Source organism: Callorhinus ursinus, unplaced genomic scaffold (assembly GCF_003265705.2).
Source record: "Callorhinus ursinus isolate GAN/ISIS: 27379988/994484 unplaced genomic scaffold, GSC_fseal_2.0 scaffold2, whole genome shotgun sequence".
In the NCBI taxonomy this organism is placed as follows: Eukaryota; Metazoa; Chordata; class Mammalia; order Carnivora; family Otariidae; genus Callorhinus; species Callorhinus ursinus.
The window spans coordinates 5012376-5037081 of NW_027397064.1; the positions used below are offsets into that span (position 1 = coordinate 5012376).

A 24706-nucleotide genomic window follows, 5' to 3' on the forward strand; every position below is an offset into this window, starting at 1 on the left:
GGCTCACGGGGGTACACGCCCGGCTCTTTAGGTGTCCCACAAATGTCCTTGGATGAAGGAAGAACCTAGGAGACAGCCAGTGAGGAAGACGGACCAGAAGAGAGAGAGGAAGGAAACCGAGAGGTGGGCGGGGGAGTGAGGAGGGGCTGGGGGGGGGACGGAACCCCCCCCCCAGGCCCGGTCCCTCCAGCTGCCCCCTCAGAGTGGCTAGTCCTCCCGGCCCCACTGTCTCTCTGCCGTCTCTCTCCATCCACCCGGCCCCGTGCGACCGGAGCCCGTGCCAAACGGGACACACGCGCCCCTGGGCCCTTCCTGAGTCACTAGCCTCGCAGGCTCCACGCCAAGCACTGTCCCCGAGTCCCTGTCACCTCTCTCCCTGCGCTGGGCTTCCCCGGCGGGTGCTGGCCTCGCCTCTCCTCTCTCTGCGCCACTCCGCAGGCGTGGGCCGCTTTGAGCACCACCTGCATGCTGAGGACCCTGTGAGGAAGGCCCCCCACCTTGCCCTCGAGTTCTGCATCCGCACACCCGCTGGCTCCCTGTCCCCATTCATCAGACGTCCCACATGCATGTGAACTCAGGGCACGCACCGTACAGCCAGCTGCTCAAACCTGAAGACTGGGAGTCATCCTTGGCCACTTCCAATTATTCCTTCACCTTCAGCACACATGTCATCAGCAAGTCCCATCCACTGGAGTCTCCCTTGTATCTCCCTTCTGTCCACCGCTCCCCAAATTCTCCCGAGCCCTAGCCACCAGCGCCTCTCAGGTACACACCTCTTATCCCTTCTCTGTCCACACAACAGCTAGAATGGTCTTCCCAGAACCTACCTTCCACAAGGCAACTGTAGCTCTGAATCCCTCAACAGCTTTTCAGGGCCCTCAAATAAAGTCCAGACACCACCACACGGGCCCTCCCCCCCCCCCGCCCCCGAGGCCCTGACAGCCTCTCCAACCCCTCTTTTTTTTTTTTTATTATTTTATTTATTTATTTGCGAGAGAGAATGAGAGAGAGAGAGCACATGAGACGGGGGGAGGGTCAGAGGGAGAAGCAGACTCCCCGCCGAGCAGGGAGCCCGACGCGGGACTCGATCCCGGGACTCCAGGATCATGACCTGAGCCGAAGGCAGTCGCTTAACCAACTGAGCCACCCAGGTGCCCTCTCCAACCCCTCTTTACACCATCTCCCCCACCCTAACTACAACCATGGTAACCCCTCAGTTCCTCAGAGGAACCAAGCCTTTTCCTGCCTCAGGGCCTTTGCACGTGATGCGTATCATTTTAAAAGTAGAAAAGAGAGGAAGGGGGGGTGGTCAGAGAAGAGAGAGGCAGAGACCAGGAGGGGGCGCCGGGCAGGCCCTCGGGGCCGGACACAGGGCTGAGGACCCGCGGGCACCTACCATTGCCGTTGGCTAGCTTCGCCAAGGTGATGATGACAAATTCGTCCGTGAGGTTGAGGGGCTTGAGGTGGTGCTGCAGCTCGTACATGACCATGCTGAAGTGGTTTCGGGACAGAGCCACCAGTGTGTCACTGGCCACCTCTGCCTTCACGTAGCCCTCCACCTGCAGGGGACGGGAGAGGGACATGGGGCTCCACCATCCGCTCGGCCTTCATGAAAACCCTCCTGCCCCACACCTGCTCCGGCCCCGTGTGCTCCTTGGGCTCAGCCTCTTCTTGCCCCCTGAGGTCACTGGACCAGGGCCTTGCGCATCCCAGGCCATGCCTGCGGCCCAGCCCCTGGGTTGGTGGGGGTTTGAGGGGGTGGGGGGAGGGCTCTCCTACCTCCAGGGTCTGCCTCATCTCCTTGGAGGCGATGGTGACCAGCCTCTGGACTCCCTGCTCCTCCAGCTCCCCCTCCTGCTGGATGATCTCCTGGAGGATGTTGTAGATGTTGACTGTGCGCTGGGTAGAAATCTGGGAAACAAGTATGACGAGTGGCAAGATCCTGGACCCCGCCCCGCGCCCCGCACCGTCCACCATCATCTTCCTCCACCGGCCCTCCTCCCATGTACCCGTGATTTGTAAGATACGTATATGTGATCTTTGTCCCCTTTCTGGCACAGACCTCCTAAAACTTGGCGTTTCCTAAGTGAGGAGGGCAATCTAGAGTGTCCTTTGTTATGTTAATGGGGTGACTTGGAAAGCCTCTAAGGATGGGGGCTGGCTGCCTGGAGAACCAACCCTTCAATTAGAGGGTTGGACCTTTCAGAGGGGCTGGAATCTGAATGGATGAACCATAGCCAATGACTTGATCCACCGTGCCTCTGTAATGAGACCTCTGTAGGACGGGGCTCAGAACACGTGGAGATTCTGGGAGAGAGGTGCCCTCCAGCACCGGCCCCCTTGAAAGTCCAAGAAAGCAGACTGCCCTGCCCTTCGCCCTGGTGTGGGAGGACCCGAGGTCAGGAAGTGTGCCTCTTACTCTGCTTTGATTTCTAGATAGCCTTATCACCATTTTAAACAACCTGGTTTAGGACAGAATTGGACAAATAGACGGTACAACCCAGACCACGCCTGCAGATCCGCATTTGAGAATAACTCTTACTTAATCAGGTATGATGAGCCGCTCTTTAAAGGATGAGTGTGGGCCATGGCCTGCAAAGCCCTGGGAAGGCGACCTCTGCTCTCAGGTGATAGGGCGGTCACTTCCCAACAGCCCAGAGGCCTTGGAAAGTGTGGGCACCTCAAGAAGAAAGGAATTCACCCAAATGTGTATGTTCTCCTAGTGAAATCTGCTCCAGAGAGTTTTGGCCTTGTTTGCCTGGTCTTGGCATAGCAAAAAAACCAACGATTCTAAACTCCAATCAGAGATTCCTCATGAAAACCGCTGGAAGGAAGAAAACTGTGGGGCCTCGGCTGTGCAGTACTGCCTGGCCCTGGACCAGTGTCCTTCTATCTTTTTTTTTTTTTAATTGCTCCCTAAAGATCCTTCTTAGACATTTTTTCCTGATTTCCCCCTCCCCCACCATGAAACCTTAACACCACAATATATTATGTATCTGTTTATGGGCTATATACATCTCCGTGTTTTATACATAAAAAAAACTAAGGTTTTCTTCATGTCCCCTCCTACCCCAGAACCCATTTTACCCACTTTGGGACAGTATCACCCCTGTTGAGAACGCATGCACTAGATTTTCAAAGAGAACACAAGGAGGTCTGTATGTTTAATTAACACTCCTGTAGCACCTACGTTAACCGTCAGGTAAAGTACAAGACCAGCCTTATCTGTGATCAGGAGGAATCTCTGGAGAATATTTATGGTCACGAGACAAAAACTGTCCAAGCCTTGGAAACTAGTATAAAACAGGCACCCGAGGAGGTCTGGGTGCCGCCTGCAGAGTCTGCAGACGCTCTCGGATTATGGGGCCTCAAGGAGAGCATGTCCTTGATCTCCCGTGATCCTCTAGGCTAGGTTATGGCTCCATGGGGACAGAAGCTCAGTCTTAAGAAACTGATATCAATGCAAATGTTTCCTCCGTAGCAACAAACATTGTTCCTGTACATGGCAACGTAAATGAGTTTTGCCGGGTAGAGTATATAAATCTCTGTAAGTAAAATGCTTATCTTAACAGATTTTAATATGTTGCCGGTTCCTTCACTATTTAATGAATAACAAATCTTTGAAACATGTTCATTTTTAAAATATGCCTACTTGTTTATTGTCTATTTATTGCCGCTTATCACTGATTATGGCCTGGGTATTAATCCTGTGCTTAAATTTTTTTTATATTTCCCGACATCTTGGGGCCTCGCTGATCCTCGGGAGACAGCCCCTCCCAGGATGAGCCAATTACCACAGGGAGCAAACAACTCAGCCCAGAGCATGCTTTTCAAATGCAAACCAACCAATCCAGAGCCTGCACCCCAACTTCCTCCCCCATCAGATTCTCACACTTGGGAGCCAGATGTCAGATGACCTGGACAGTCCTCATGCCCCGTGCCCATTATTACTCAATTATTCAAATTGCCCCATCCTCCCCGACAGAGACCACAATATAGACCCTTGTCCACATTTTCTCCTCACTCCCTCTGCCTCCTGGCCAACCCTGATGCTGGCTCCTGGGGTCCTGCATGGTGTGGCCTGCCCTCACCTCCTGAGTGTTGACATCAGCATAATAAGAAAACCTGCATTTTATAAATCTGTTACAAAAACCCTTTGCCTGTGCTCCCAGACTCTGGCCCACCTTCCTCTCAGCCTGCACACATCTTCCCATAAAATCAAGAACTCCTACAAAGAACTCTTGTGCTTCCCACCCCCAAAGGCTACAGGATAGTCTAAAATCCAGCAGCTCTCCAAGTGTGGTCTCCAGACCAGCAGCATCAGCATCACCTGGGAAGGCGTTAGAAATGCTGATTCTTGGGCCATCCCCACAGACCTTACTGAATCGGTAAGTCTCAGGGCGGGGCCCAGTCATCTGGGTTTTTGAGAAGCTTTCCAGGGAATTCTGATGCTCTGATCCAAACTCTGCCCTGTCTTAACAAGACTCACTGTGATTTTCCATTACACTTCCCATCACTCCCTCCAACACCCTCCACCCCAGCCCCGACTCCAGCTGGTCTCCCCACTGGCCAAGTCGACCCTGTATCCAGCTCTGTTGGGTCTGTGCTGCCCTGCGTCCACCTGCTTCAGTCCTGCTCAACACCTTGTAACTAAGTCCGCGCGCCCTAGGACAATGGCTCCCAAATCCACTGTGTCAGAATAAGGCAGCTTTTCAAAAATTACGAAAGCCCCAGGCCCCCGTCGGCCCTCCGAGTAAGAACTTCACAGTCTCGCCCATCTCTGTGCCCCAGCACCTGGCCCCATGCTTGCCATAGTCAGTAACGTGCACTGAGCCGTGACTGGGCACACAAGCAGTCCCCAGGTGGCCGGGCTCAGAGGGGCAGCCGAGGGCGAGCAGGACCTACCTCCGGCACCTGCAGGCAGTGGATGAGAGCGTTCATCACCACCGAGGGCTCTGTGGTGGCCTTCTCCGTGATTATCACCGAGGCCAGTGTCTTCCGCATGTCAGGACCTGCCCCGGCAGCGTCCGTCTTGGCTGGCCCGCTGTCCATGATGTTGAGGAGGTTTGTGACTTGTTGGAAAGTACCTGAGACAACGTGGCACAGGTGTGGTACTGAGAGGGCCGTCACGGGAGGTGCTCCCGTGCCCAGGCCTTCCCAATGCCGCACAGCTTCAGCTCCACCTGCCCCGTGATTGAGCCGGGCCTCCCTGTCCACCGTGCAGAAGGAGACACTGAGACCGAGGCTGGGACCTGCCCCCAGAGAGTTGGTGGCCAGGACGGGGGGTAGGGGAGGGAGGCAGGAATGCAGGGTTGGGGCTGACTTTCTCACCCCTGTTACCTTGTTCCAGAGGTTCCAGGTCCTCCATTTCCTCTGACGGGTCCTCATTTGAGTCTGCGGCTGCTTCTGTCATCTCTTCCTCAACCTCCTCTAAAGGAGACCAAATTTGTAAAATAGTTGGTGCGTCAACACACCCTAAGATGACCCCCAGTGAGTCATGCCCTGTATGACCCTCTCCCCTTGAGTGTGGGCAGAACCGTGACTTGGTTGGACCCATGTCCTTTTTTTTTTCCCCCAAAGATTTTATTTATTTATTTATTTATTTGAGAGAACGAGAATGAGAGAGAGAGAGAGCACATGAGAGGGGGGAGGGTCAGAGGGAGAAGCAGACTCCCTGCTGAGCAGCAGGGAGCCCGATGCGGGACTCGATCCCGGGACTCCAGGATCATGACCTGAGCTGAAGGCAGTCGCCCAACCAACTGAGCCACCCAGGCGCCCTAGACCCATGTTCTAAGCAGTGGACCATGGCATAGGTGATGGGAAGCCTCTCCCATGGTCACACAATCTCATACAAGACTGGAGAGGGATTCTCACACTAACATTGAAATGGAAACCGAATGACACAAACTGCCTGTGGAAGGGGCCATGTGGCAAGAAAGTGAGGGCCCCAGTCCTACAACCACAAGGAACTGGATTTTGCCAACAACCACATAAGCTTGGACGAGAACCGAGCTCCAGAGAGGACACGGCTCTGTTCACACCTTGAATGCAGCCTGTGAGACCCTACCCACCCAGAATCCTGACCCACAGAAACTGTGTGATAATAGATGGGTGTTGTTTTAAGGCATGAAGTCAATTCATTTGTTACACAGCAGTAGCTAACTAATACACTTCATTAAGAAGGGCTCTTCCTCTCTCTTCTCTCGATACTGAAAACTAATGATTAACAAGAAATCCACCTTAGCTGCCCTCATTGCTCCTCTCAAGGGGCTTTTGCAACATCAGCAGCTTCTTAAGGGTTGGCAAACAACACAGATGTCAAAATGGAGGGCTGAACACTCCCAGATCTGTCCTGTGCTCGTTCCCTCCTGGGCATCCTTTAAAGAGCTACTCTGGGACCTAAATACTGACCTTTCCTTGGAGTCCTTTCCTGGATGGAACAAAAATATACCACAAGAAAAAGCCCCGTTCTTTGCCTAATACACATCGATGGTAATGTGGACAATAGCAGGAGGGGTTGTCGAAGAAGTGGGACAGTTGGCTTCTCAGTTGTAATGCGGGTGAGGAATGGGCCCCCTGGTCGGGTGGGAGGGTTTCATTAGAATCATCACCGTTAGGTCGCAGACCCTTGGAACTTTGAGATCTAACTGCCTTCCTGAGTCTTTATCAAGTGAGGGCTTTGAGGAGTGCACAGGGCCCTGTGATTAAAACCTCACCTTATGTTGTCACTCAATGTTTCTGTTACCCACATGTGTGGTGAAGTACGGTGGCCTGTTTGGGAAAGGGGCATGGGGGCAGTGGGGGCGATTCACTACCAAGTCCCCTGGGGATGCACTGGTGGTTTGCAAGCTCCACGGGGGCTTCCTGGGTGAAACCTGAAGCTGGCCCCTTGTACTCAGAGAGCAGGGAGAGACCCAAGAGAGGCCACTCCAGGTTGGTAGGGGGCAGCTTTAATAAGCAAGAGAACTTACAGGCAATGATCATCCTGGGCAGCAGCAAGACCAATGGATCCCTGCACCTGCCAACCTCATCTTAAAAGTTCACACAGAGGCCTTAATTGGGTTCAGTCACGTATACCATCCAGATGACCTCAACACCATATCAGCACCTCAAGGCCGTGTCCTTGGACCAGCCTCTGGTAGTGGGCAGGCAAGCAGAACCTTCATTCCAAGGACAGGAGAGGGTATGGGGAGCCTCCAATTTCCCAGGCCCAGCTCACAGGCCAACTGGCAGTCATGTCTTCTCAGTGACCTCTTCCAACATGTGGTCATAGGACCTCAGGGTGGGAAGCTGTGGTCGGGGCAGCTGGCGTGGGCTGGGTGAGAGAGGGCTCCTGGACAAATTACAGGATGGGGAAGGGGGTTCCCCTGGCAGAATACTTAGAAGATAAAGCATCTCAAGGACAGGGGAGAAGGTAGGGACCCTGTTTCCCTGAGCCCGAAGTGGGGCCCAAGGATTCGCCTGTCAGTTGTAGCTGTGAGACAGGCCAGATCAAGAGTCTGAGCAATGAAATATTGGCCTTTGGAAACCTTTCTGTGCATTCCAGGGCAACAGAACAAGACTCAGAAGCACCTAGGTCCAAGACTGCTTTATTAAAATTCCCACTCGAAGTTTGTTCTCCCTCCCGAGAGGAAGTTCCTCAGCTTGGACACCTCTGATACCAGGGTGCTCGTGACCCTTCCTAGCCCAGCTCTACTTCATTGAAGCCGGATGCTTGGAAAACAAGCTTCCCCAGCATAGTGCCAAACCCTTCTTCCCCATAAATTCCTGCACTGTTCCTCTCTCTGCCCTTTGGTGACGTACTAACCAATATGGAACAGGCACAAGAAGACCGTTATCCCCTGCCCCTCTTTCATAGCTACCTCGGCCCTACCGCCTTCCACTCCCCTCTGGGCCTGCTCTTCTCCTTCACTTGGGATCACTCAAGTGCCATGGGTGCCATTCCATTCCGCAGACCCTAGCTGCCTGCCTGTTGTGTGCAGCTGACATAGCTCTCCGGGTAGCAGTGGATACAGAGGTGGGTAGGACACCTGTGTCCTCTGACAGTCGAAAGACCCAACGCATGAAAGACTGTGGACTGAGAGCTAGGACTGAACGTATCCGTTAGCTATTGCTGTGTAACAAACCACCTCAAAGCTTAACAACTGAAAACAACCATTTATCATTGTTCATAAATCTACGGGTCAACTGGGTGGTTCTGTTGATCGGGGCCATATCCAGCCATGGAGTCACTCTTCCATCTGCAGTCAGCTGGTGGGCTGGGTGAAGGCTGGCTGGTCTAGGACAGCCTCCCACAGCTTGGCAGGTCTGGCAGTTGGCTAGCTACTGGTTGAAGTGCCTAGGGTGATTGGGACACATGTCTGTCCCACAGCAGGGCTAGCCCAGGCTGTTCTCACAGAGGCAGGTGGGCTTCCACGAGAGTGAGCAGGAACATGGCACCCGCCCCTCTACCACATGCTACTAGCTAAACACAGGTCCCAGGCCAGCCAGGTCTCGAGGCAGTGGGGAAATGGATCCCGCCTCTCGATGGGAAGAGCTGCAGAGCCGCCTCGTGACGGCTGTCAGGAGGGGTGGAGTATGGGGCCATTTTGTGGTTGCATACATAATGAATGTGTCAGCCATGGCCAAGAGTGAAACGCACTACCCAGAGAAGACACTGAGACAATGGGGTCAAGGAGAGAGAAGTGGGTTCTGCTTGGTTTTCTGAAATAAAAATACTTCTCAGGGTTTTTTTTTTTTTTTCTTCAGATTAGGACAATAGTATTCGACTCCCATACAATCCATCCATGAAGTCAGTCACTCTTACGTGCTGTTACTCAACTGAGCTTCCCGCCTTCTACAGGAACTACCTTGAAAACAAGAAAAAACTGAATTGTAGAAACCTGTGGGTTTAAATGCATGAAATTGCCAAGGCAGGAAGTAGAAAAACTGGACACAACGTACGTATGGAGTGGACACATTTGGGAATGTCTCCCCCAGCTCACTGGGCTCCCTCTTTCCTGACCCTTGGGGTCAGTTATGGCTCCCCGAGGCCACGTCTTCCCTGTGCAATCCCTCCCTCAACATTCCCGATCGGATGGCCGGGAGTGGACACCTGACCTGGACCAATCGGATTCTTCCCCTCTGGGTAAGAGAGAATCTGGTCAGTCCCCCGCGGTCCTGTGGGATCTTGGGGACTGAGGAGCAGGCAAGGCCAAGAGGAGAAGGAAGAGCAGGGCCAGCCCCTAGAGTGTGCAGGGACCGGGCCAGGCAAGAGAGGCTCCGCTCGGCACCGCTGGGGCCTGGCCATGAGCCCCACATCCTTAGGAAGTCTGCCTCCTTATAAGGAGGCCCCCTTTTTTTGCTTAGGATATCCCAACAAGAGGACATAGGGGCCAGAAAAATAGAAGTGTGAAGGAGTACGAGCTGGTGGAGGCCAGAGCAGCTCAGGTCCGGAGAGATGGGGGTGGCAGGGAACCAGGGGCAGTAAGCCCAGGAACTGGTCCCTGGACGGACCAAGAAGGGCCTTAGAGGACGGTGGACGAAGTCCATGAGTCCCTGCAAGGCTCAAAGATGTGGGGAGGGATCTGGCGTGAACAGCTTCCCAAAAGAAGCCAAGGGAAGGAATATATGGGGCTGGGGTCAGCTAGAAACTAGCTATCCACGTGACCCCAGCTCCAGCTTGAAGCCTACACATTTAAAACTTTCACTTGTAACACACAAACACGCAAAAAAGTGTGAGCCAAATTAAAGGCACAGAACAAGGGGGAGAAAATACAGTACAAGTCGGAAGGATATTTTCATTAATGCAGTAAACTCTCTGAACAAAGCCTCAGAGTAATACACCCCATAGGAAGGCAGGGAAGGATATTCTCCAAAAAAGAAACACAAATGGCTCAGAAGCTTTAAAAACAACAACAACAACAACAACAACCTTTGAAGTAATAATAGTAATAGAAACACATTTAAAACAAGACCCCAGCAGGGTGCCTGGGTGGCTCAGTCTCCATTAAGCTTCTGACTCTTGGTTTTGGCTCAGGTCATGATCTCAGGGTCACGAGATCGAGCCCTATGTTGGGCTTTGTGCTCTGTGCTCAGTGGGGAGTCTGTTTGAAATTCTCTCTCTCCCTCTCTCTCTGCCCCTCCTTCAGCTCACCCTCTTCCTCCCTCTCTCTCTCTCTCTCAAATAAATAAATCTTTTAAAAAAATTTAAAACAAGATCCCACTGTCCATCTACCAACTGATACTTTCCTTCAAGATAATACTTTACACCAAAGAGGGTGCAGGAAATGGCTCTCCCACACACGGAGAGCACCTCTCTGTGCGCAGTCTGGGAATAACTCAAGCCATCCGCTCAGGGTTGCAATGCTGTGGTGCCCGACCCAAGATCCCTGTGTCCTTCTGTGTTAGGGCCCGCCTCCAACGCCACACCTCAGTTTCTCTCCCGGGGGCTCTTTCCGGCCTTTAGGGTCCCCTTGCCTGCCCTCGTGGCTGACTGGAGGCGAAGGGACATTAACAGGACCTGGGAGCAGCCGGTCATGGACAGGGCGGGTGCTCAGACTTGGCGTCTCGCTAAGATGGGATAAGTCTGGCGTCTTACATCGGCCCCCAGCATCAACAGAGGGATTCAGCTCCAGCCGCCCACAGGAGAGCAGCTTCTTGGAGGCCCTCACTCCCGGTCCCACTCCCCACTCCCATGTCAGGGCTTCCTTCACTTACCAAATAAGCTACTTGCCCTGGAATCCTTGCCTCAAGGGAACCCAGGCTTAGACAACCATGGAGTTGATGGAGACAGTCACAAAGATGTGCAAAGATCTAGCCATTGGACTATTCAAGGAGGGCTCCTTTATCAAAGAAAACTAAAAGTGAATCCACCCAGAAGTCTTAGTTAAATCAATCCTGCCACATCCAAGCAATAATTACTTCTTGGCCACTAAAAATGAATTAAATGTTATAGAAAAGTGTGGGAAGGGCATTCCTGGTAGGGTGAAGTGAAAAAGAGTGTTAGAAAGTGCTAGATATATTTGGTGTAGCTGCAGTATTTTATAAGAATATACATTTGCCAAAATAGTAACTGTGGTTATTTCTGGGGAACATGATTACCCGATTTTTATTTTCTTGTGTGTGTATGTGTGCACCTCTATATTTTTCTAATTCTGTTGTAATCATGTATCATTTTTGTAATCAGCACATGTAGTTAACCAAGAAATGGTTACGACAATGAAGAGAAGAACACCTAAGAAATATAATTTATATGAATTTATTAATGTTTTCACTTGTGGGAAACATCAGAGAAAATACACTTGTGAGACACTCTACTTTGGGCTTTTCTCAAATGACATCCATTTGCCACAAGCCATGATTATCCTCTTGAACACATCACTCATCAGTTTTATACACCATTCTTTTCCCTAAAGACAGAAATCAGACACTATTCTCAAAAGATCCTGTATCATTCATTTATTTCAAGTACAAAGCACTATGCCCTGGTGTCTCCTTCTTTAAATACACAAAGTGACATCTGTGAAGCGCGAGCATTAAGTTAAGACCTGCCGTCACTGGTGAAGGAATTGATCACAACAGTCTACAGAAGCCAGACGATGATGTTAGAACCGTCCTCCCAGGTTGCGGGGTGGGGCTGGGGAGGAACTCTGAAATCTGTGCCCCCCAAAGAGGCCTCACTTCTAAGTAAGAAAAGTAATGCAAAGTGCAGGAGGGACCTGTCCGACCCTTTTGGCAAGTCATTTTAAAGATGACAAGGGTAGTCCAGATTAAAGATACCAGAGGGGGCAGAAGCGATTCAAGTGTCTCAACCTGTAGGTGTCACTAGCAATTAGATTGTTTTTATTTTTAAAAAAACACTCAGGGGTATCTCATTCAGGGCTAAGTATTTCTTTAATAAGCAGAACATGAATTTAACGTTGCCTGTGGTTGCAACTTTGGGTCATCTCATTTCCCACCTACTTCTCAGTGTGCCTTGGATTTGTGAGATTTCTTAACTCGTCCTTTCTTCCCAAAGCACTTCCGGCAGCCCAAGGCGCAACATTCATAAGTGATGAAGACAACCCCCAGCACAATGGCCAGGAGGAAGCCGATCACATCCAGAGAGTGGTACTGGTACCAGGTGAGATCGTGGGCTACAGCGCGCAGGTGTGGAGCCCCCTTGTGCCTCATCACAAACTCCACCCAGAACACAGCCAGGTCCAGGGGCTCGATGGGGCGGTCCTTGTGCAGCCCGGAGAGGTGCATGATGTTCTCCTTATAGCTAAACACAGAGACAGTTATGAGTGTCTGGAACGTTGGCCTCAGTGAACCATTCTCCCTTTAGGCTTGCTGTGGTTGGGAAGTTGCTAACCTTGGCAGAGGAAATGTGTTTCCATTATAGACAAAACACACACACACACACACACACACACACACACACACACACACACACTAAATGGTCTTTATCTCTGAAATTTAAAAAAAAAATGTAGAAAGAAAACTGGAAGCCAAAATTATAATATTAAATTATTTGAACCTTGCTTCCTATTTTCTTCTTTTCTTTTTCTTGGTATTTTTGTAGGAAATTAGATACTTTTACAGTAAGAGAAAGAAATAAAAGAAAAGGGTGTGTCAGAAATTAGGAGCAGTTTTCCTTTCACGGTTTTAAACAATCACATCTAGGGCGCCTGGGTGGCTCAGTTGGTTAAGCGACTGCCTTCGGCTCGGGTCATGGTCCTGGAGTCCTGGGATCGAGTCCCACATCGGGCTCCCTGCTCGGCGGGGAGTCTGCTTCTCCCTCTGACCCTCTTCCCTCTCGTGCTCGCTATCTCTCATTCCCTCTCTCAAATAAATAAATAAAATCTTTAAAAAAATAAAAATAAAAAAATAAACAATCACATCTAGTCAAAGCAAAAGTGACTTATAAGTGCCATCTGCAAGTGGTGACACATCACACCACCCAAGCGCTAACGTGAGCACGAGGTTGTGTCTATGCAGCCTGTTCAACAAACAGATTTTTGTTGGTTTTGGACAGTGTGGATAGCTGAATCGGAACATCCAAAGCCAAACTGGGTTAGATGACTTGACCCTTAGTGTGGATGCCCTAGAAGAAGAAAGAGAGAGAGTTGGAAGAGGGAAAAAAAGGAGAAGAAAGACCAGAGTAAGACACTCTTATTCAATCTTATTCAAGAGCAGTTATGACAACCGCTATCTTTAAACAGGCCTGTCATTATATCTGGATACATTACTATACTGTGATAATAATATTTGGCCATAAGTCTTGTTAAACATCTTCCTTTTATATAAATCTCCACTTAAACAAAATAGATTTTCTAGAACTTTCATTCATTCATCCACCATTTACTGAGCACTTGTTATGGCCTGGGTGCGTCATCTGATGTTCAAAATTTTTCCATTTGTCTTTAATTTTATGTCCCAGCTTGGCATGTTGGGAATATGGAGGTTCACGATTAGGCAGAGATGACTCCCGAGCAAATAGATGAAGTCTGCTGGTAACTTAAGCTGATTGATGAAGGTTTTTTTTTTAAACATAAGAGAACCTCTACCAAGTCATTTGTAGGTTCCAGGTAGTATATGTACCACTCAACAGAAGATCAAAATTGTACTACTAATGCGAACCTCAGGAATGAGTTTTTTCGTCAGCGCGTGGAGAGAAGTCGGGGTTTCAGTGCCTTCGACATGGGGGCAGCACGGCCTGATGCCGGCAAGCTGGACTGTCCAAAGAGGCCCATCAGGATGGAGGGATGCCACCCGCTGCTCTGGACACACTGGGCATTTACCCCGGGGGTTATGTGGACTTTTCTTTCTCATCCATCAGCACCACACACGTGAGTGCCCCATTTCTCCGTTTGTCCTTCCCCAGGCTCACCGTGCCCCCCTGTGGCATGTCTCCTCCCATCTGAACACACTCCAGTCTTTTCACACCTGTCCCTCTGATTGACATCTCTTTCAAAATGAAGCAACTATGGGTCAAGACTCCTGACACGCTCTTAGACACACACGTATGCACAGGCACCCACACATGCCCACGCACGCGTGCACACACGCACACATTAATGGTTGGATGAAGTCCACCCCTGGCCATCACTTCTTCCCATAAGGTTTTGGCCAGTCTATTATTACTAGGGAACTTGACAGCAATACGATAAATTTCATGCAGAGATCACTTGATCTGATGGCTTTTGCCTCTTGAATTGTTTTCAGAGCCACATTTGAGCAGACTGATCTTTGCTCTTATTATAAGCCTTTGTCTGTGCGATCACATGACCCATCCCCCTTATAAATCCCCATGAACAAAACTTCTCATTTGCTTCGGTGCTAGAGAGGGATGTACTTCTAAGCTCCTGGCTTGTTCTTATCTCATGGACACTATGCTTCTTGTAATGGAATATTTCTCTCTTTGCAGGAATTTACAGATCAGATGTCTACTTGGTGACTGTATTTTTTAATTAATTGAAGTTTTAATCCTACCGAGGGAAATAATATTTAAAATCATTTCGATGATAAGTTCTATAGGAGTTAAAGCATCCTTTTATAAAAATGAATAATAATAATCCCCAAATCACCTTACTTATAAATTGGGTTTTTATTCATTTGTTTTCACATTTGCATATTTGTTCTGAATGAGATGGCCAAAATACAGGCAACATTCCTCTGTACCTTCTCTCTTACCTTTTGTCATTGATGACAGTTTTTATGGCATTTGCTAAATCTTCAGAAGTCATTTCCAGGATGTTCAAGGTCACGCCAGCGCCCCGGGTCTCCATGCGCTTCGCGTTGTCCATCTGATCACCAAACAAGGGCAGCATCACCATTGGAACGCCGTTGCAAATTGCCTCATATATGCCATGGGAGCCAGAATGTGTGATAAAGGCCCGAGTTTTCGGGTGACCTGAGAAGCAAAGCAGGGAGGGACGCCAGCGGTCAAGTCACCAAGTTTCACAGTCTGACACCATCTAGGTTCTGAAAGCGTTCTGAGGACTCAGTGCCATCCACATGTGGCTCCTGCAGAAGTCTGCAGAGGAAAATGTGGGTTGAGATGCCCCACTGGATAAAAAAGCAATGTGGAATACTTTGGCCATAATATTTCCCAGCTAAACAATCCTTTAGAACAGCCCAGCGTGAGCCACTTCCCTAATTTCACTTGGGTTTGACCAACACACCCAATCCTGCCCACATACCAAGCAGATCATTCTGGGGCAGCCACTTGACAAGGATTGTGTTCTTCGCGAGATTTGGGGGTGGAGTGCCAGTATACCGCCACAGGACCTTGCAGAGACAAGAACAGCGTTTAAGGAACACAATGATTCAAAAACATCTGCCATTGTAGCCACAATGTGGAGTCCTCTGAATGAACATAACCTTGGCAAGGGTGGGAGGTGTCAGGACTGGGAAGGCTTTGGGGACTGGTAACATTCTGTGTATTTGTGCAAATTCATCAAGTTATACAGTTACAACTTTTGCACTTTTCTGCACTTCAAAGGGAATTTACTTAATAAAGTGAGTGGATGTAGAATTAGAGAAGCAGAAATATAAGAAATGAATCCAGTGTCCTGACCAGCAGCTTTTTGTGGAAATACTCTTGCATAACATGAAGAAACACTATCCTGTACATTACCCTGTCTACTTTATCTTTAAAATAAATTCTCCTTGGGGCCCCTGGCTGGCTTAATCAGTGGAGCATGCCACTCTTGATCTCAGGGTTGTGTGTTCGAGACCCAGGTTGGATACAGAGATTACTTAAAAAAATAAAATCCTTACAAATAAATTAGTTAATAAAATAAAATAAAATAAATTTTCCTTAGTACACTTTTGAGTTTCTTAGAGAAAATGAGACCTCCATGTCACGCAGACCGTGGTTTAACAGAGTAGTTAAGAGTGACATGGCAAAGAGAACTTTGGATTAATAATTGAGAAGTTGCAGGGAAACCCAAACCAAAAGTCCAACTCATAGGATTAACATCGATGCTAGAAGTCTGGGCTTCCAACTCTTGGGAAGATAGAATGGTATGGAATCTTCTTACTGTCTGAGATATTTTGCCCAAAGCATCAGCAATTTCCATAGCTTTCTTCTCAGGAATCTCTGAGACCATGGAGCCCAAAGAGAAAACCACAATTCCATGTTCTCCGGAAGCATTAACATAGGTTTCAAATTCCTAGAACCACAAGAGAAATTTCCAGTTAACTTTTTTCTCACCTTCTTCGGGAACTGCATACATTCAGCTATGAATCAGATGTCTTCATCTTAACAAGTGATTAAAGGTGTGTGTGTGTGTGTGTGTGTGTGTGTGTGTGTGTGTGTTAGAGATACAAAATATTAACGCACATTACAGCCTTCCTCCCTCCTCCCCTTACTCCCTTCCAAAGGAGGAAGGCTTCTTGCATATTGGGTTGTCTCCTGGGTTCTCCTCTTCTTCTTTGAGATGCAGAATCCAGGTAGTATGCTAATTTCCCGAAGGAAAAACAATCAGAGATAAGACCAGATCCACTTCCCAGGGGCTTCAAGCAGCTGGAAGGGTCTTGGGAGAAAACAGGCTTTCAGGAAGGGAACTAAAGGAGAGAGCAGAAGGCAGTACGGAAGGAGGAGGGAAAGGTGAATGAGCACCACAGAGAAGGGAGAGAGCCATTTAGCAGATCAGTGACGGGAGACCTTGGGAGAGAGGAAAGCTGTCCGAGGAGGATTTCAGAAAGCTTTCTGCAGACTCTAAAACTCCTGCACCGCCCCTTTGTGAAAATCTACAGTAAAGATGTGTATTATTTTCCAAGGCTTCTGGAATATTCCTTTTATGTTAAAAGAATGAATGGAGCCAAAGCAGAAAGCTGCAAATAGTGTTGAAGATGAGGCTCGTGGTTAAGAAAAAACCTCAAATAGCCAGGACAGCCTGTAACAATTCTTGCTTCCCCACAGCCTACAGCAGTCTTCCATGTGGCAGCCAATACATTGGGGTGATTAGGGATCATATTCATGTCAACTCCGTGCTGAAACTTAACCAGTCAACCAGGCAATTTCCTACCTTTCCTGGAGAAGAGCTTTCTGAAGAGTCTAAGTCAACTTTCCTACCTTAGCAAGAACATATAGAAAGATACCTGAATCTTTGTTTGCTGGCTTCATAATGTACTGTAAAAAGCAAAATATTTCTCTCTAGATATGAGAGGTGCAAAATGGGACAGAAAACCTTGCCAAGGGTGCACCAGAATCTGAGACCCTTCTGCAGAGTTCAGAGAGGGTCAAGGGCATGTGAGCAAACCCTGAGTACCAGCCACCAGTGGGAAGGATAAACAAGCAGTGAGTCTCAACCCACCTAGCACATGACCTCCGCAGAGCGTTCCTGTCCCATTCCAGAAGCTGATCCCTTCTAGCAATATATCCATCACCATCATCCGAGGAAGAACTGCAACTCTAAGGCTGCTCCGACTCCTCCAACCAAGACCACCATTGGGCATTACAGGCTTGGCTACATAAGGACGAAACTCAAGACAAAGCAATGGGACTTGTTTCTGAAGAAACTTCCGCGCCAGATGACCCAAGGAATAAGGAATGAACTGTGAGTGGTTTTCTAGTCAATAATGAAACTTAAAACTACTAGAAAATGGACAATCCATGGTTCCCTTGGATGAAGCAGGCGGATGGGATCTTCAGAAGTGTCTGCATGTATAAGGGTGAGAGACAGTGATGGCTGGGACCCCACTAGTAAGTACAGATCACAGATTATGACCTCTCAAGCCTCTACCCCTAAAGTAACAAGGAATAGACTTTAGAGATGAATGTCAGACAAAAGCTCTGAGAGGAAGCAACAAAAAATGATCCAATCAGAAGAAGAGCAGCATTAAGGGGAAAGAAGCCCCCAGACTCAACCCTCAGCAATAATCTCAGCCTAGCCTGATCTGGCCCCAACCTTCAAATGCCAACTCCAGTGTGCTGTGGTCTTCAGGAAACATATACACACTTGGGCATACACACATGCACACACACAGGCACACACCTGCATACACACGTGTGGGGGGGCACGCACACACACAGAGTGGCAATTCCACATAAAGGAAATAGAGTAGGTGCGAGTGTGGCAATTTTCCCCCAACTGTAGGTTTTCATGATCTAATGAACTCCCCTAGAGTCTTCCAAATGGTTTTATGTTTCCCAAGAACGCCAAGGACATTAATGAGACTGTGTGATGTGCTGGGGTTTGCCCAGAACTGAGGGGTTTCCTGAGATATGGGACTTTCAGTTCTGTTCAAACCAGAACCCTGGCCACCCTGAGTGTGACATGGAAAGCATTTCCCACAGGGCTCAGCACGTGTGATTTTAAGAGACTTCTTTCAGGTTCGGTTCAGAGCGTGACAAATAAAGCCCAAACACTGCAGCCCCCCTCAGGGGGGAGGCCCCAGTCTGGTCCACCCCCACCAGCTCTCTTCAAGGCCTCAGGCTCCTAGCAGGTGTGTGCCAGCCTTCTCCACTGGGCTCATCTGAAAGGTCAGGGAGGCCAGCATCATCTTCCCCACCACCACGCTGCATTTCTGGTCTATGACAAAAACATCCTAAGGACGGTTTTCCTGAAGTCCTTCCTCCCCTGGATTGCACCACATCCTTCTTTCCTCGGAAGGAAGGCTCATCTCCAAGTACCTTTTGAGCTCCTTTTTCTGAGTGAAGGTAAACAGATCACCTCACTTCCTAGGACCTTCCCTCCTTTATGAAACCCACTCTTACTTTCACCATATCTACAAAGGGCCATGTCTGATTTCCCCTCCTTGCACACTCTCCCACACCCACTCGGCACCCAGCAGGGTGTGATTATCATAAAATGGAACCCACAGGTCCATAAACACCCAAAGGTACATAGCAAGACTGAAGTTTAAATGTCACAGAGGTTCATCTACAGATCACAGAAGGGCAAACTGCAGAGATTGTGTTATTGCGACCAATACCTCTTCGGGGCCAGCTCTTCTGGAATTCAGCAATGGTGAGGTCCACACTCTACTTGGCAAAACTTCCCCAAATCTGGCCCTGACTTCACAGACTCTAGAGTGGCCAAAGAGGGAAGTGACAGGTTAACGAAAATAACCCTCGACTGCCCCACCTCTTACCCCTTCCAAAAAGGATGAGGCCCCCTCCGACGTGAAAGCACTTGCCCACCCTGTCGATGACTTTGACACAGGTCCTAACTTTTGCTGAGAGTTTAGTATTTTGAGCTCCAGGCTTCTATTAGATTTTCTCTTCCCAAATGTCATCTGTTTCTCAAAATGCTCGGTAAGCACTTAGCATGTTGGAAAACTGTTGCTTTATCACTACGGATTCAGAGCCACGGACAAAGACTGCCAGCTTCCCCGCTCACCAGTGTTTCTTCTCCTTGCCATTGTCAAGTCTCTGTTCTCACTGACCTTCTGTTTGGCTGTTTCCCTCAGACCCAACATGTCTGGATGGATATCATCTCTGAATCCCCACATGTCCCCAAAGATGGTCTCTCACCCTGAGTGGGGAAGGACATCTTAGAATCCTTGAGCTTTGTTCTTAATACTGTCCTACTATCTTTTATCTGCCAGGCATCCCAGACATGCCCAACACCAGGTGTGCCTTCCACATGGACTCTCTTTATCAGCTAAACGTTGTTATCTCTATTCTTGAAGTTCAGGACTTTGACCAAGAGCACTGGGACCAGGATGATTTCCACTAGAGTAATGGAAGCCTAGAAAAGCATTCTTTAATTAACCAAGGGGGAAAAAGAAAATAAACAGCCACTTGCCAAGAAAAGGGATAATGACCAAGTAAAATAAAAATAAACTGGTAAAGTTAGAATCAAATCTAGCAATTGTTAAATTAAGTGCAAACAGGCAAAAGTTTTCCAACCAGGTTAAAAATATCAGCTCCGTGTTGTTTAAAAAAAAAAGAAAAAATCTTGAAGACAAAGGGGTACCAAAGAGGCACTAGGGAAAGGTAAACAAGATAATACAGAAATGGTAATATTAGTATCAAAAAAAGTGGAATTTCAAATTAAAAATACTAAGTAAGACAAAGAGGGTTGCCATCCGGTACAACTTACAGAGACATTCTCACACCAAGGCTTGCTTGCACCAAACAAAGCTGCAAACAGCACATAATCATTACAGCTCAGCACTTAGACAAATTTCAGGCAAAGAAAATATATCGATAAATGATGACAAAACTATGATATTGAGAAAGATGGTAGATAAAGTCCTGTAGCCCCTCCTAGTAAACATCCTAAAGTAAAGAAAGAAATTACCTAAATAAATAAAGACTATTTGCCAAAAAACAATGGCAAACATGATATAAAATGATGAAATGAAAATCAATCTTCATTATAATCAGGAGCAAGACAAGAATCCTTGCGATTGCCAAAATTATTCAACTGTTTTTAAACATTCTAGTGAATTCAATAAGACCAATACCTGGCATAGAATTCAGAACAGAAGAAACCATATTTTATTTACGATAAAAGTCTGCATGCTAGTTTTTTTTAATGATGAAATCAATATTTTGATTAGGCTCAATTTTGATTTGGGGCTGAATAGTGAGTAGATAACCAGCTACAAACAGAAATGGAAAAACTATCACATTCACAGGAGTGACCAAAAAAAAAAAAAAAGTGTAAAATACTTAAGAAAAACTGAACAAGAAAGGAACAGAACAAATATGAAGAAAACTACAAAGAGCTTGATCCTTGGTAAGGTGATATTTGAAGTAACAACAAGAGCAAGGCCCTGGAATATAAACTTCAGTGTTCTTCCTAGGGAACAAGATTACGTGGTTAACAGAATACAGGAGGGTTGTGGAATGGAGGGGAGTGGGGGGTTGGGGTAACTGGGTGATGGGCATTAAGGAGGGCACGTGATCTGATGAGAGCACTGGGTGTTATACACAACTAATGAATCATTGAACATTACATCAAAAACTAATGATGTACTATATGTTGGCTAATTGAATTTCAATTTTAAAAAAATCACCTAAGAAAAAAGAAAAAAAAAAAGCACATATGTTTTATGTAATTGTAGGAGTATAAAGAACGGGGGGAGATTACTGCCTATCTGGTGACTAGTCCTCAGTTCATACCCGTTCGTGGTTTTCATTCATTCCTTTAACAAACTTTTAGCAAGTGCTAATTATATGCCCAAGATGCTGATATTTACGAGACACCAACCACGTGCAAACCCATTGCCAGGTGTTAAGGGCATGGTAACGGGCAGCAGTGGTCCCTGCCCCCACATGTATGGAAGAGATGATCAATAAACAATTATCTAAATGAGATGATCACAGTACTTGATGTGCTATGAAGGAAAGAGCATAGGATCCTATCTTAGAGAGAAGGACTCCCTGAAGAAGTGCCATTACAGCTGACCTAAAAAACAAGAAGACAGCCACCTCACAAATTCAGGCACAGCATCCCAGAAGGACAGAACATCATGTTCAAGGGTCCTGAACAGTGAAAGATTTTGGAATGTCCCAGGAATAGAAAGAAGGCCAGTGTAATGGAGGATACCCACACAGATTTATAAGCAAGCCCTTCTATTTCAAGTGGAATTTTCGTTTATGCATGCACATCCCCAAAGTTTTACATTTCAAAGTAAAGGCGAAACACAATTGTTTTCACTTGGATCCTATATAATGATGCCAAAAATATTCCTCTTTAATTCCACTCTAACTTAGACATGCTGACTAGCTCTCTTTTCTTTGATCTGTGATGTGACCCTTGGTTTGGTAATATTTCACCTTTTCCTATATATGAAAGAATTATTACTGGTTTTCTATAACATGCGGTTTTCTCATTTTCCTTTCCAAAAAATCAACACCATCTCCTTCTTTCTTAACCAGACCACCCCATCAGACATATCCTTCTCCAACAGGCCATGGGGTGTCAGAATCTCACTGGTGGGAGATCTGAGGAGGTCACCAGATCGCTCTTCACATTATGGGGGAGGAATCAGAGCCCCACAGAGGGAATCTTGTCACGCAGCAATGGGGTGGAGGCATCCACACAGCACCGGATTTCTCACGTGGTGTTTTTTTTTCTGCCATCCATAGTTTCTCCACGCCATGACAATGACATGATCATTTAGGATGTGAATCACGTTCGAGTCACTCTGGGAATAAGATTCAGGGCTCTCCGAGGGTGATGACAGTCCCTTAGTAGTAGCCAGACTCAGCACCTGCAAAGTGCCTGGGCCTACCCGTTAATCCTCAACCAGTACTTGAAAAATAAATGAATGCCCACTGAAATGTCACCTCCTTGGAAAATTCTTCCCAACCCCTCATCTGACAGAGGTTCTCCTGTTATTCTCTATCACCTCCGTTGAGACTGGAAGAGGATGTGAATGCTACTTTTTTGCATACCTCAAATTCTGTATGGGAAACAATTCATTCATAAGCATTGCAGAGAATGAAACTCAGGACCTTTCTGCCCAGTGCCAGAATCTGATTGTACGGTATTTACTTATTAGAAGAGAAGGGACCACAGGAGCGAGCTTCCTATCAGAATATTTAGCAACTGGATCTTTAACCAGAAACATAACGGCGACTTTTGCCATCAGGACCCATAGATGTCAAAGAATTGCTTCAGCAGTCTTGACCCTTGTGTGTCTGACCCAATCCAGGGCAAGGTGCATGCAAATCTGTGTTCTCTGCAAGGATCCCTACACTCATTGCTCTGTGCTTATGACAATTAGCCTTTGTCGCAGCTAATTGATTACTGTTCAGTGGAGCACACAGAAGAAAATGCCCAAAGTATACTTTCCTAAAGTGTCCTATACAAAGAAATAACCCAGAAGAGGATGCCTAAGACAGATATAAATTACAACCCAGACCCGGGAGATTTGTAAGGTAGAAACTAGTGAAAGAGGGCATTTGAGACTATTTCAGCATGCTCATTCAGCATATATTGGAGGCAAGTTCATCCATCCAAAGTACTTGCAAGGATATGGACTTGTAAAGTTCCCCCTCAAATACACACCTTGGACAGTGGGCTTTTGCTGGCACAGTTGATCCCACCAACAAAAACCATGTTGGGCATGATGGGCCTGGAGTAATCCTTGACAAAGTCACTTCTGAGAAGCCAGAGAGATGCAGAGCCCATCAGGTCCTGGACAGTCATATCTTTCTGAAGGACTTCAGAGGCAAGTGGTCCGTACGGGGAATAAACCACATTGCACAGAAAGCTCTCTGACAAGAAAATGAGCATGTTCTTCACCCGCGGTAGGAAGGTCATGTGATCTGAGTTAAGGGACAGAGCCCTGGGCACATAGGATGGTGGGTTGGGACACAGGGTACCTTGAAAATCTAGGCCACACGGCAGCGCATTCAAGAAGAACACGGCAGGCAGACCCAGGTACAGGGCCACGATGGGGCCACAAGGGAGGAAAGGGTCTGTCAACACGGCATCGAAGCTGCTTTCCACCAGCGAGGCCATTAGCTCCTTGTTGTGCAGTAAGTGGGAGCAGGCAGACAAAAGCAGGGCAGAGTCCTCCTTGACTTTCTTATACATTTTGACCACACGCTGCAGCAAAGGCTCATTCTCAAAAACACCGTGCCCAAGTCTGATAAAAGCCGCTTCCACGTCCTCCCTTCGGAATGGCACAGGGTACCTCTTCAAGGTGTATAATGCTCCTTCTTTGATGTGCACGGAGGCCTCGTGAGCTAGGACCACTATGTCATGTCCCCTCTGGTGCAGCTGCTGGACGATCCCGAGCATGCTCAGCCAATGGCTGCCATCCACCGGGACCAACAACAGCTTCCCACCCTGGGACACAGTGGGGTTCAGTGCGCACAGCAGCAGACCTAGGACAAGCGGACGTAGACCCTGGGACCCTGCCGCCATGGTTCCCCTGCCTTTGCCACCAAGACTCTCTCCTGCCAAAATCTGCCTTCTCCTACTTTCCTGTCGCAAGAATCAATCTATACTCAAAGTTAATGGTTGATTGTATCACATGATTATAGCTGGTCAGTCAGCTGAAAATAGCAGGAAGTTTACCTTTAGAGCTAACGAGGGCAGAGCTTTACTAGGTTTCTTTTCTTTTCCCCAAGATTTTTAGTTTTTATTTATTTACTCAAGTTTTTCTTTTATTTCCAGTTAGGTTAACATACCGTGTAATATTGGTTTCAGGTGTACAATTCAACACTTCCATCCATCACCCGGTGCTCATCCCGACAAGCGTACTAGCTTTCTTGATAGGCAGCAACAGTTTAACTGGCTGGAATTCTTTACCAACCACTCAAATCACATTCTTGAGGGGCCAGAGAAGGGAGAGCAGCTCCAGCACCTTTGAATGCATTAAATGAGTATTTCCATGGACCAAGAGGGGAGAAAAAGGTTATGTGGTGACAAATTAGACTTCCTTTTTAGGAATGAAATAGAAAGCAGAATATGCCTTTTAGAAAGAGAAGAGCATGACACTGCAAGCCTACTTTTGGCCCATAGCAGTCTTGCAGGATGTCCTTCCCACGGTCACTCAGGGTCTTGCCCAACCCATCATGATTTGGATGCATTCATCCAACAAAATACTTATTTAGTCCTACATGGCACCGGGCCTAGGGAGTGCCCACAGAGACCACCACAAATGAGTCTCCCTCTTCCCCAGAACTCGGGCTCCATCAGAAGAGACAGACTGACAATGAAAGTAGATAAACAGGCACGTCAGAGGTTGGGAAGCATGTCAAGAAGGAGACGGATGCTGCTGGCTAGTGAATGGCAGGAAGGGAAGCCCACTCGCGCATACATGC

The 24706-nt window shown here is 47.8% G+C and overlaps 2 protein-coding genes across 5 annotated transcripts in view; both read right to left on the reverse strand.

Moving 5' to 3' along the window:
• MROH2A (maestro heat like repeat family member 2A) overlaps window positions 1-6584 on the reverse strand; it is a 42595-nt gene extending 36011 nt beyond the window's left edge. For all 4 annotated transcript variants that reach the window (XM_025888002.2, XM_073876933.1, XM_073876930.1 and 1 more), the window contains exons 1-5: window positions 6412-6584; window positions 5341-5430; window positions 4906-5087; window positions 1780-1911; window positions 1397-1559 (exon numbers count right to left, since the gene is read on the reverse strand). In XM_025888002.2, coding sequence (XP_025743787.1) covers window positions 1397-1559; window positions 1780-1911; window positions 4906-5087; window positions 5341-5430; window positions 6412-6487 — 643 coding nt within the window. In that variant the 5' untranslated portion in view covers window positions 6488-6584. The remainder of the gene's footprint in view (window positions 1-1396; window positions 1560-1779; window positions 1912-4905; window positions 5088-5340; window positions 5431-6411) is intronic.
• A 4639-nt stretch (window positions 6585-11223) lies between these two features.
• On the reverse strand, window positions 11224-23852 carry LOC112835111 (UDP-glucuronosyltransferase 1A1). The gene is made up of 5 exons (XM_025886652.2): window positions 22941-23852; window positions 16008-16139; window positions 15165-15252; window positions 14656-14875; window positions 11224-12244 (listed from the first exon to the last, which is right to left on the reverse strand). Exons 1-5 carry the CDS (start codon window positions 23802-23804, stop codon window positions 11947-11949), a joined length of 1602 nt encoding a protein of 533 aa, XP_025742437.1. The 5' UTR covers window positions 23805-23852; the 3' UTR covers window positions 11224-11946.
• Between the last annotated feature and the right edge of the window lie 854 nt (window positions 23853-24706).

Coding starts and splice junctions, on each gene's coding strand:
- LOC112835111 (XM_025886652.2), bottom strand. CDS start 23,804: ATGGCGGCAGGGTCCCAGGGTCTACGTCCGCTTGTCCTAGGTCTGCTG. Junction 15,253..16,007: donor TGGGCAAAATATCTCAGACA/GTAAGAAGATTC, acceptor TGTCTCTGCAAG/GTCCTGTGGCGGTATACTGG. Junction 12,245..14,655: donor ACTGTCATCAATGACAAAAG/GTAAGAGAGAAG, acceptor CTCTGTGTTTAG/CTATAAGGAGAACATCATGC.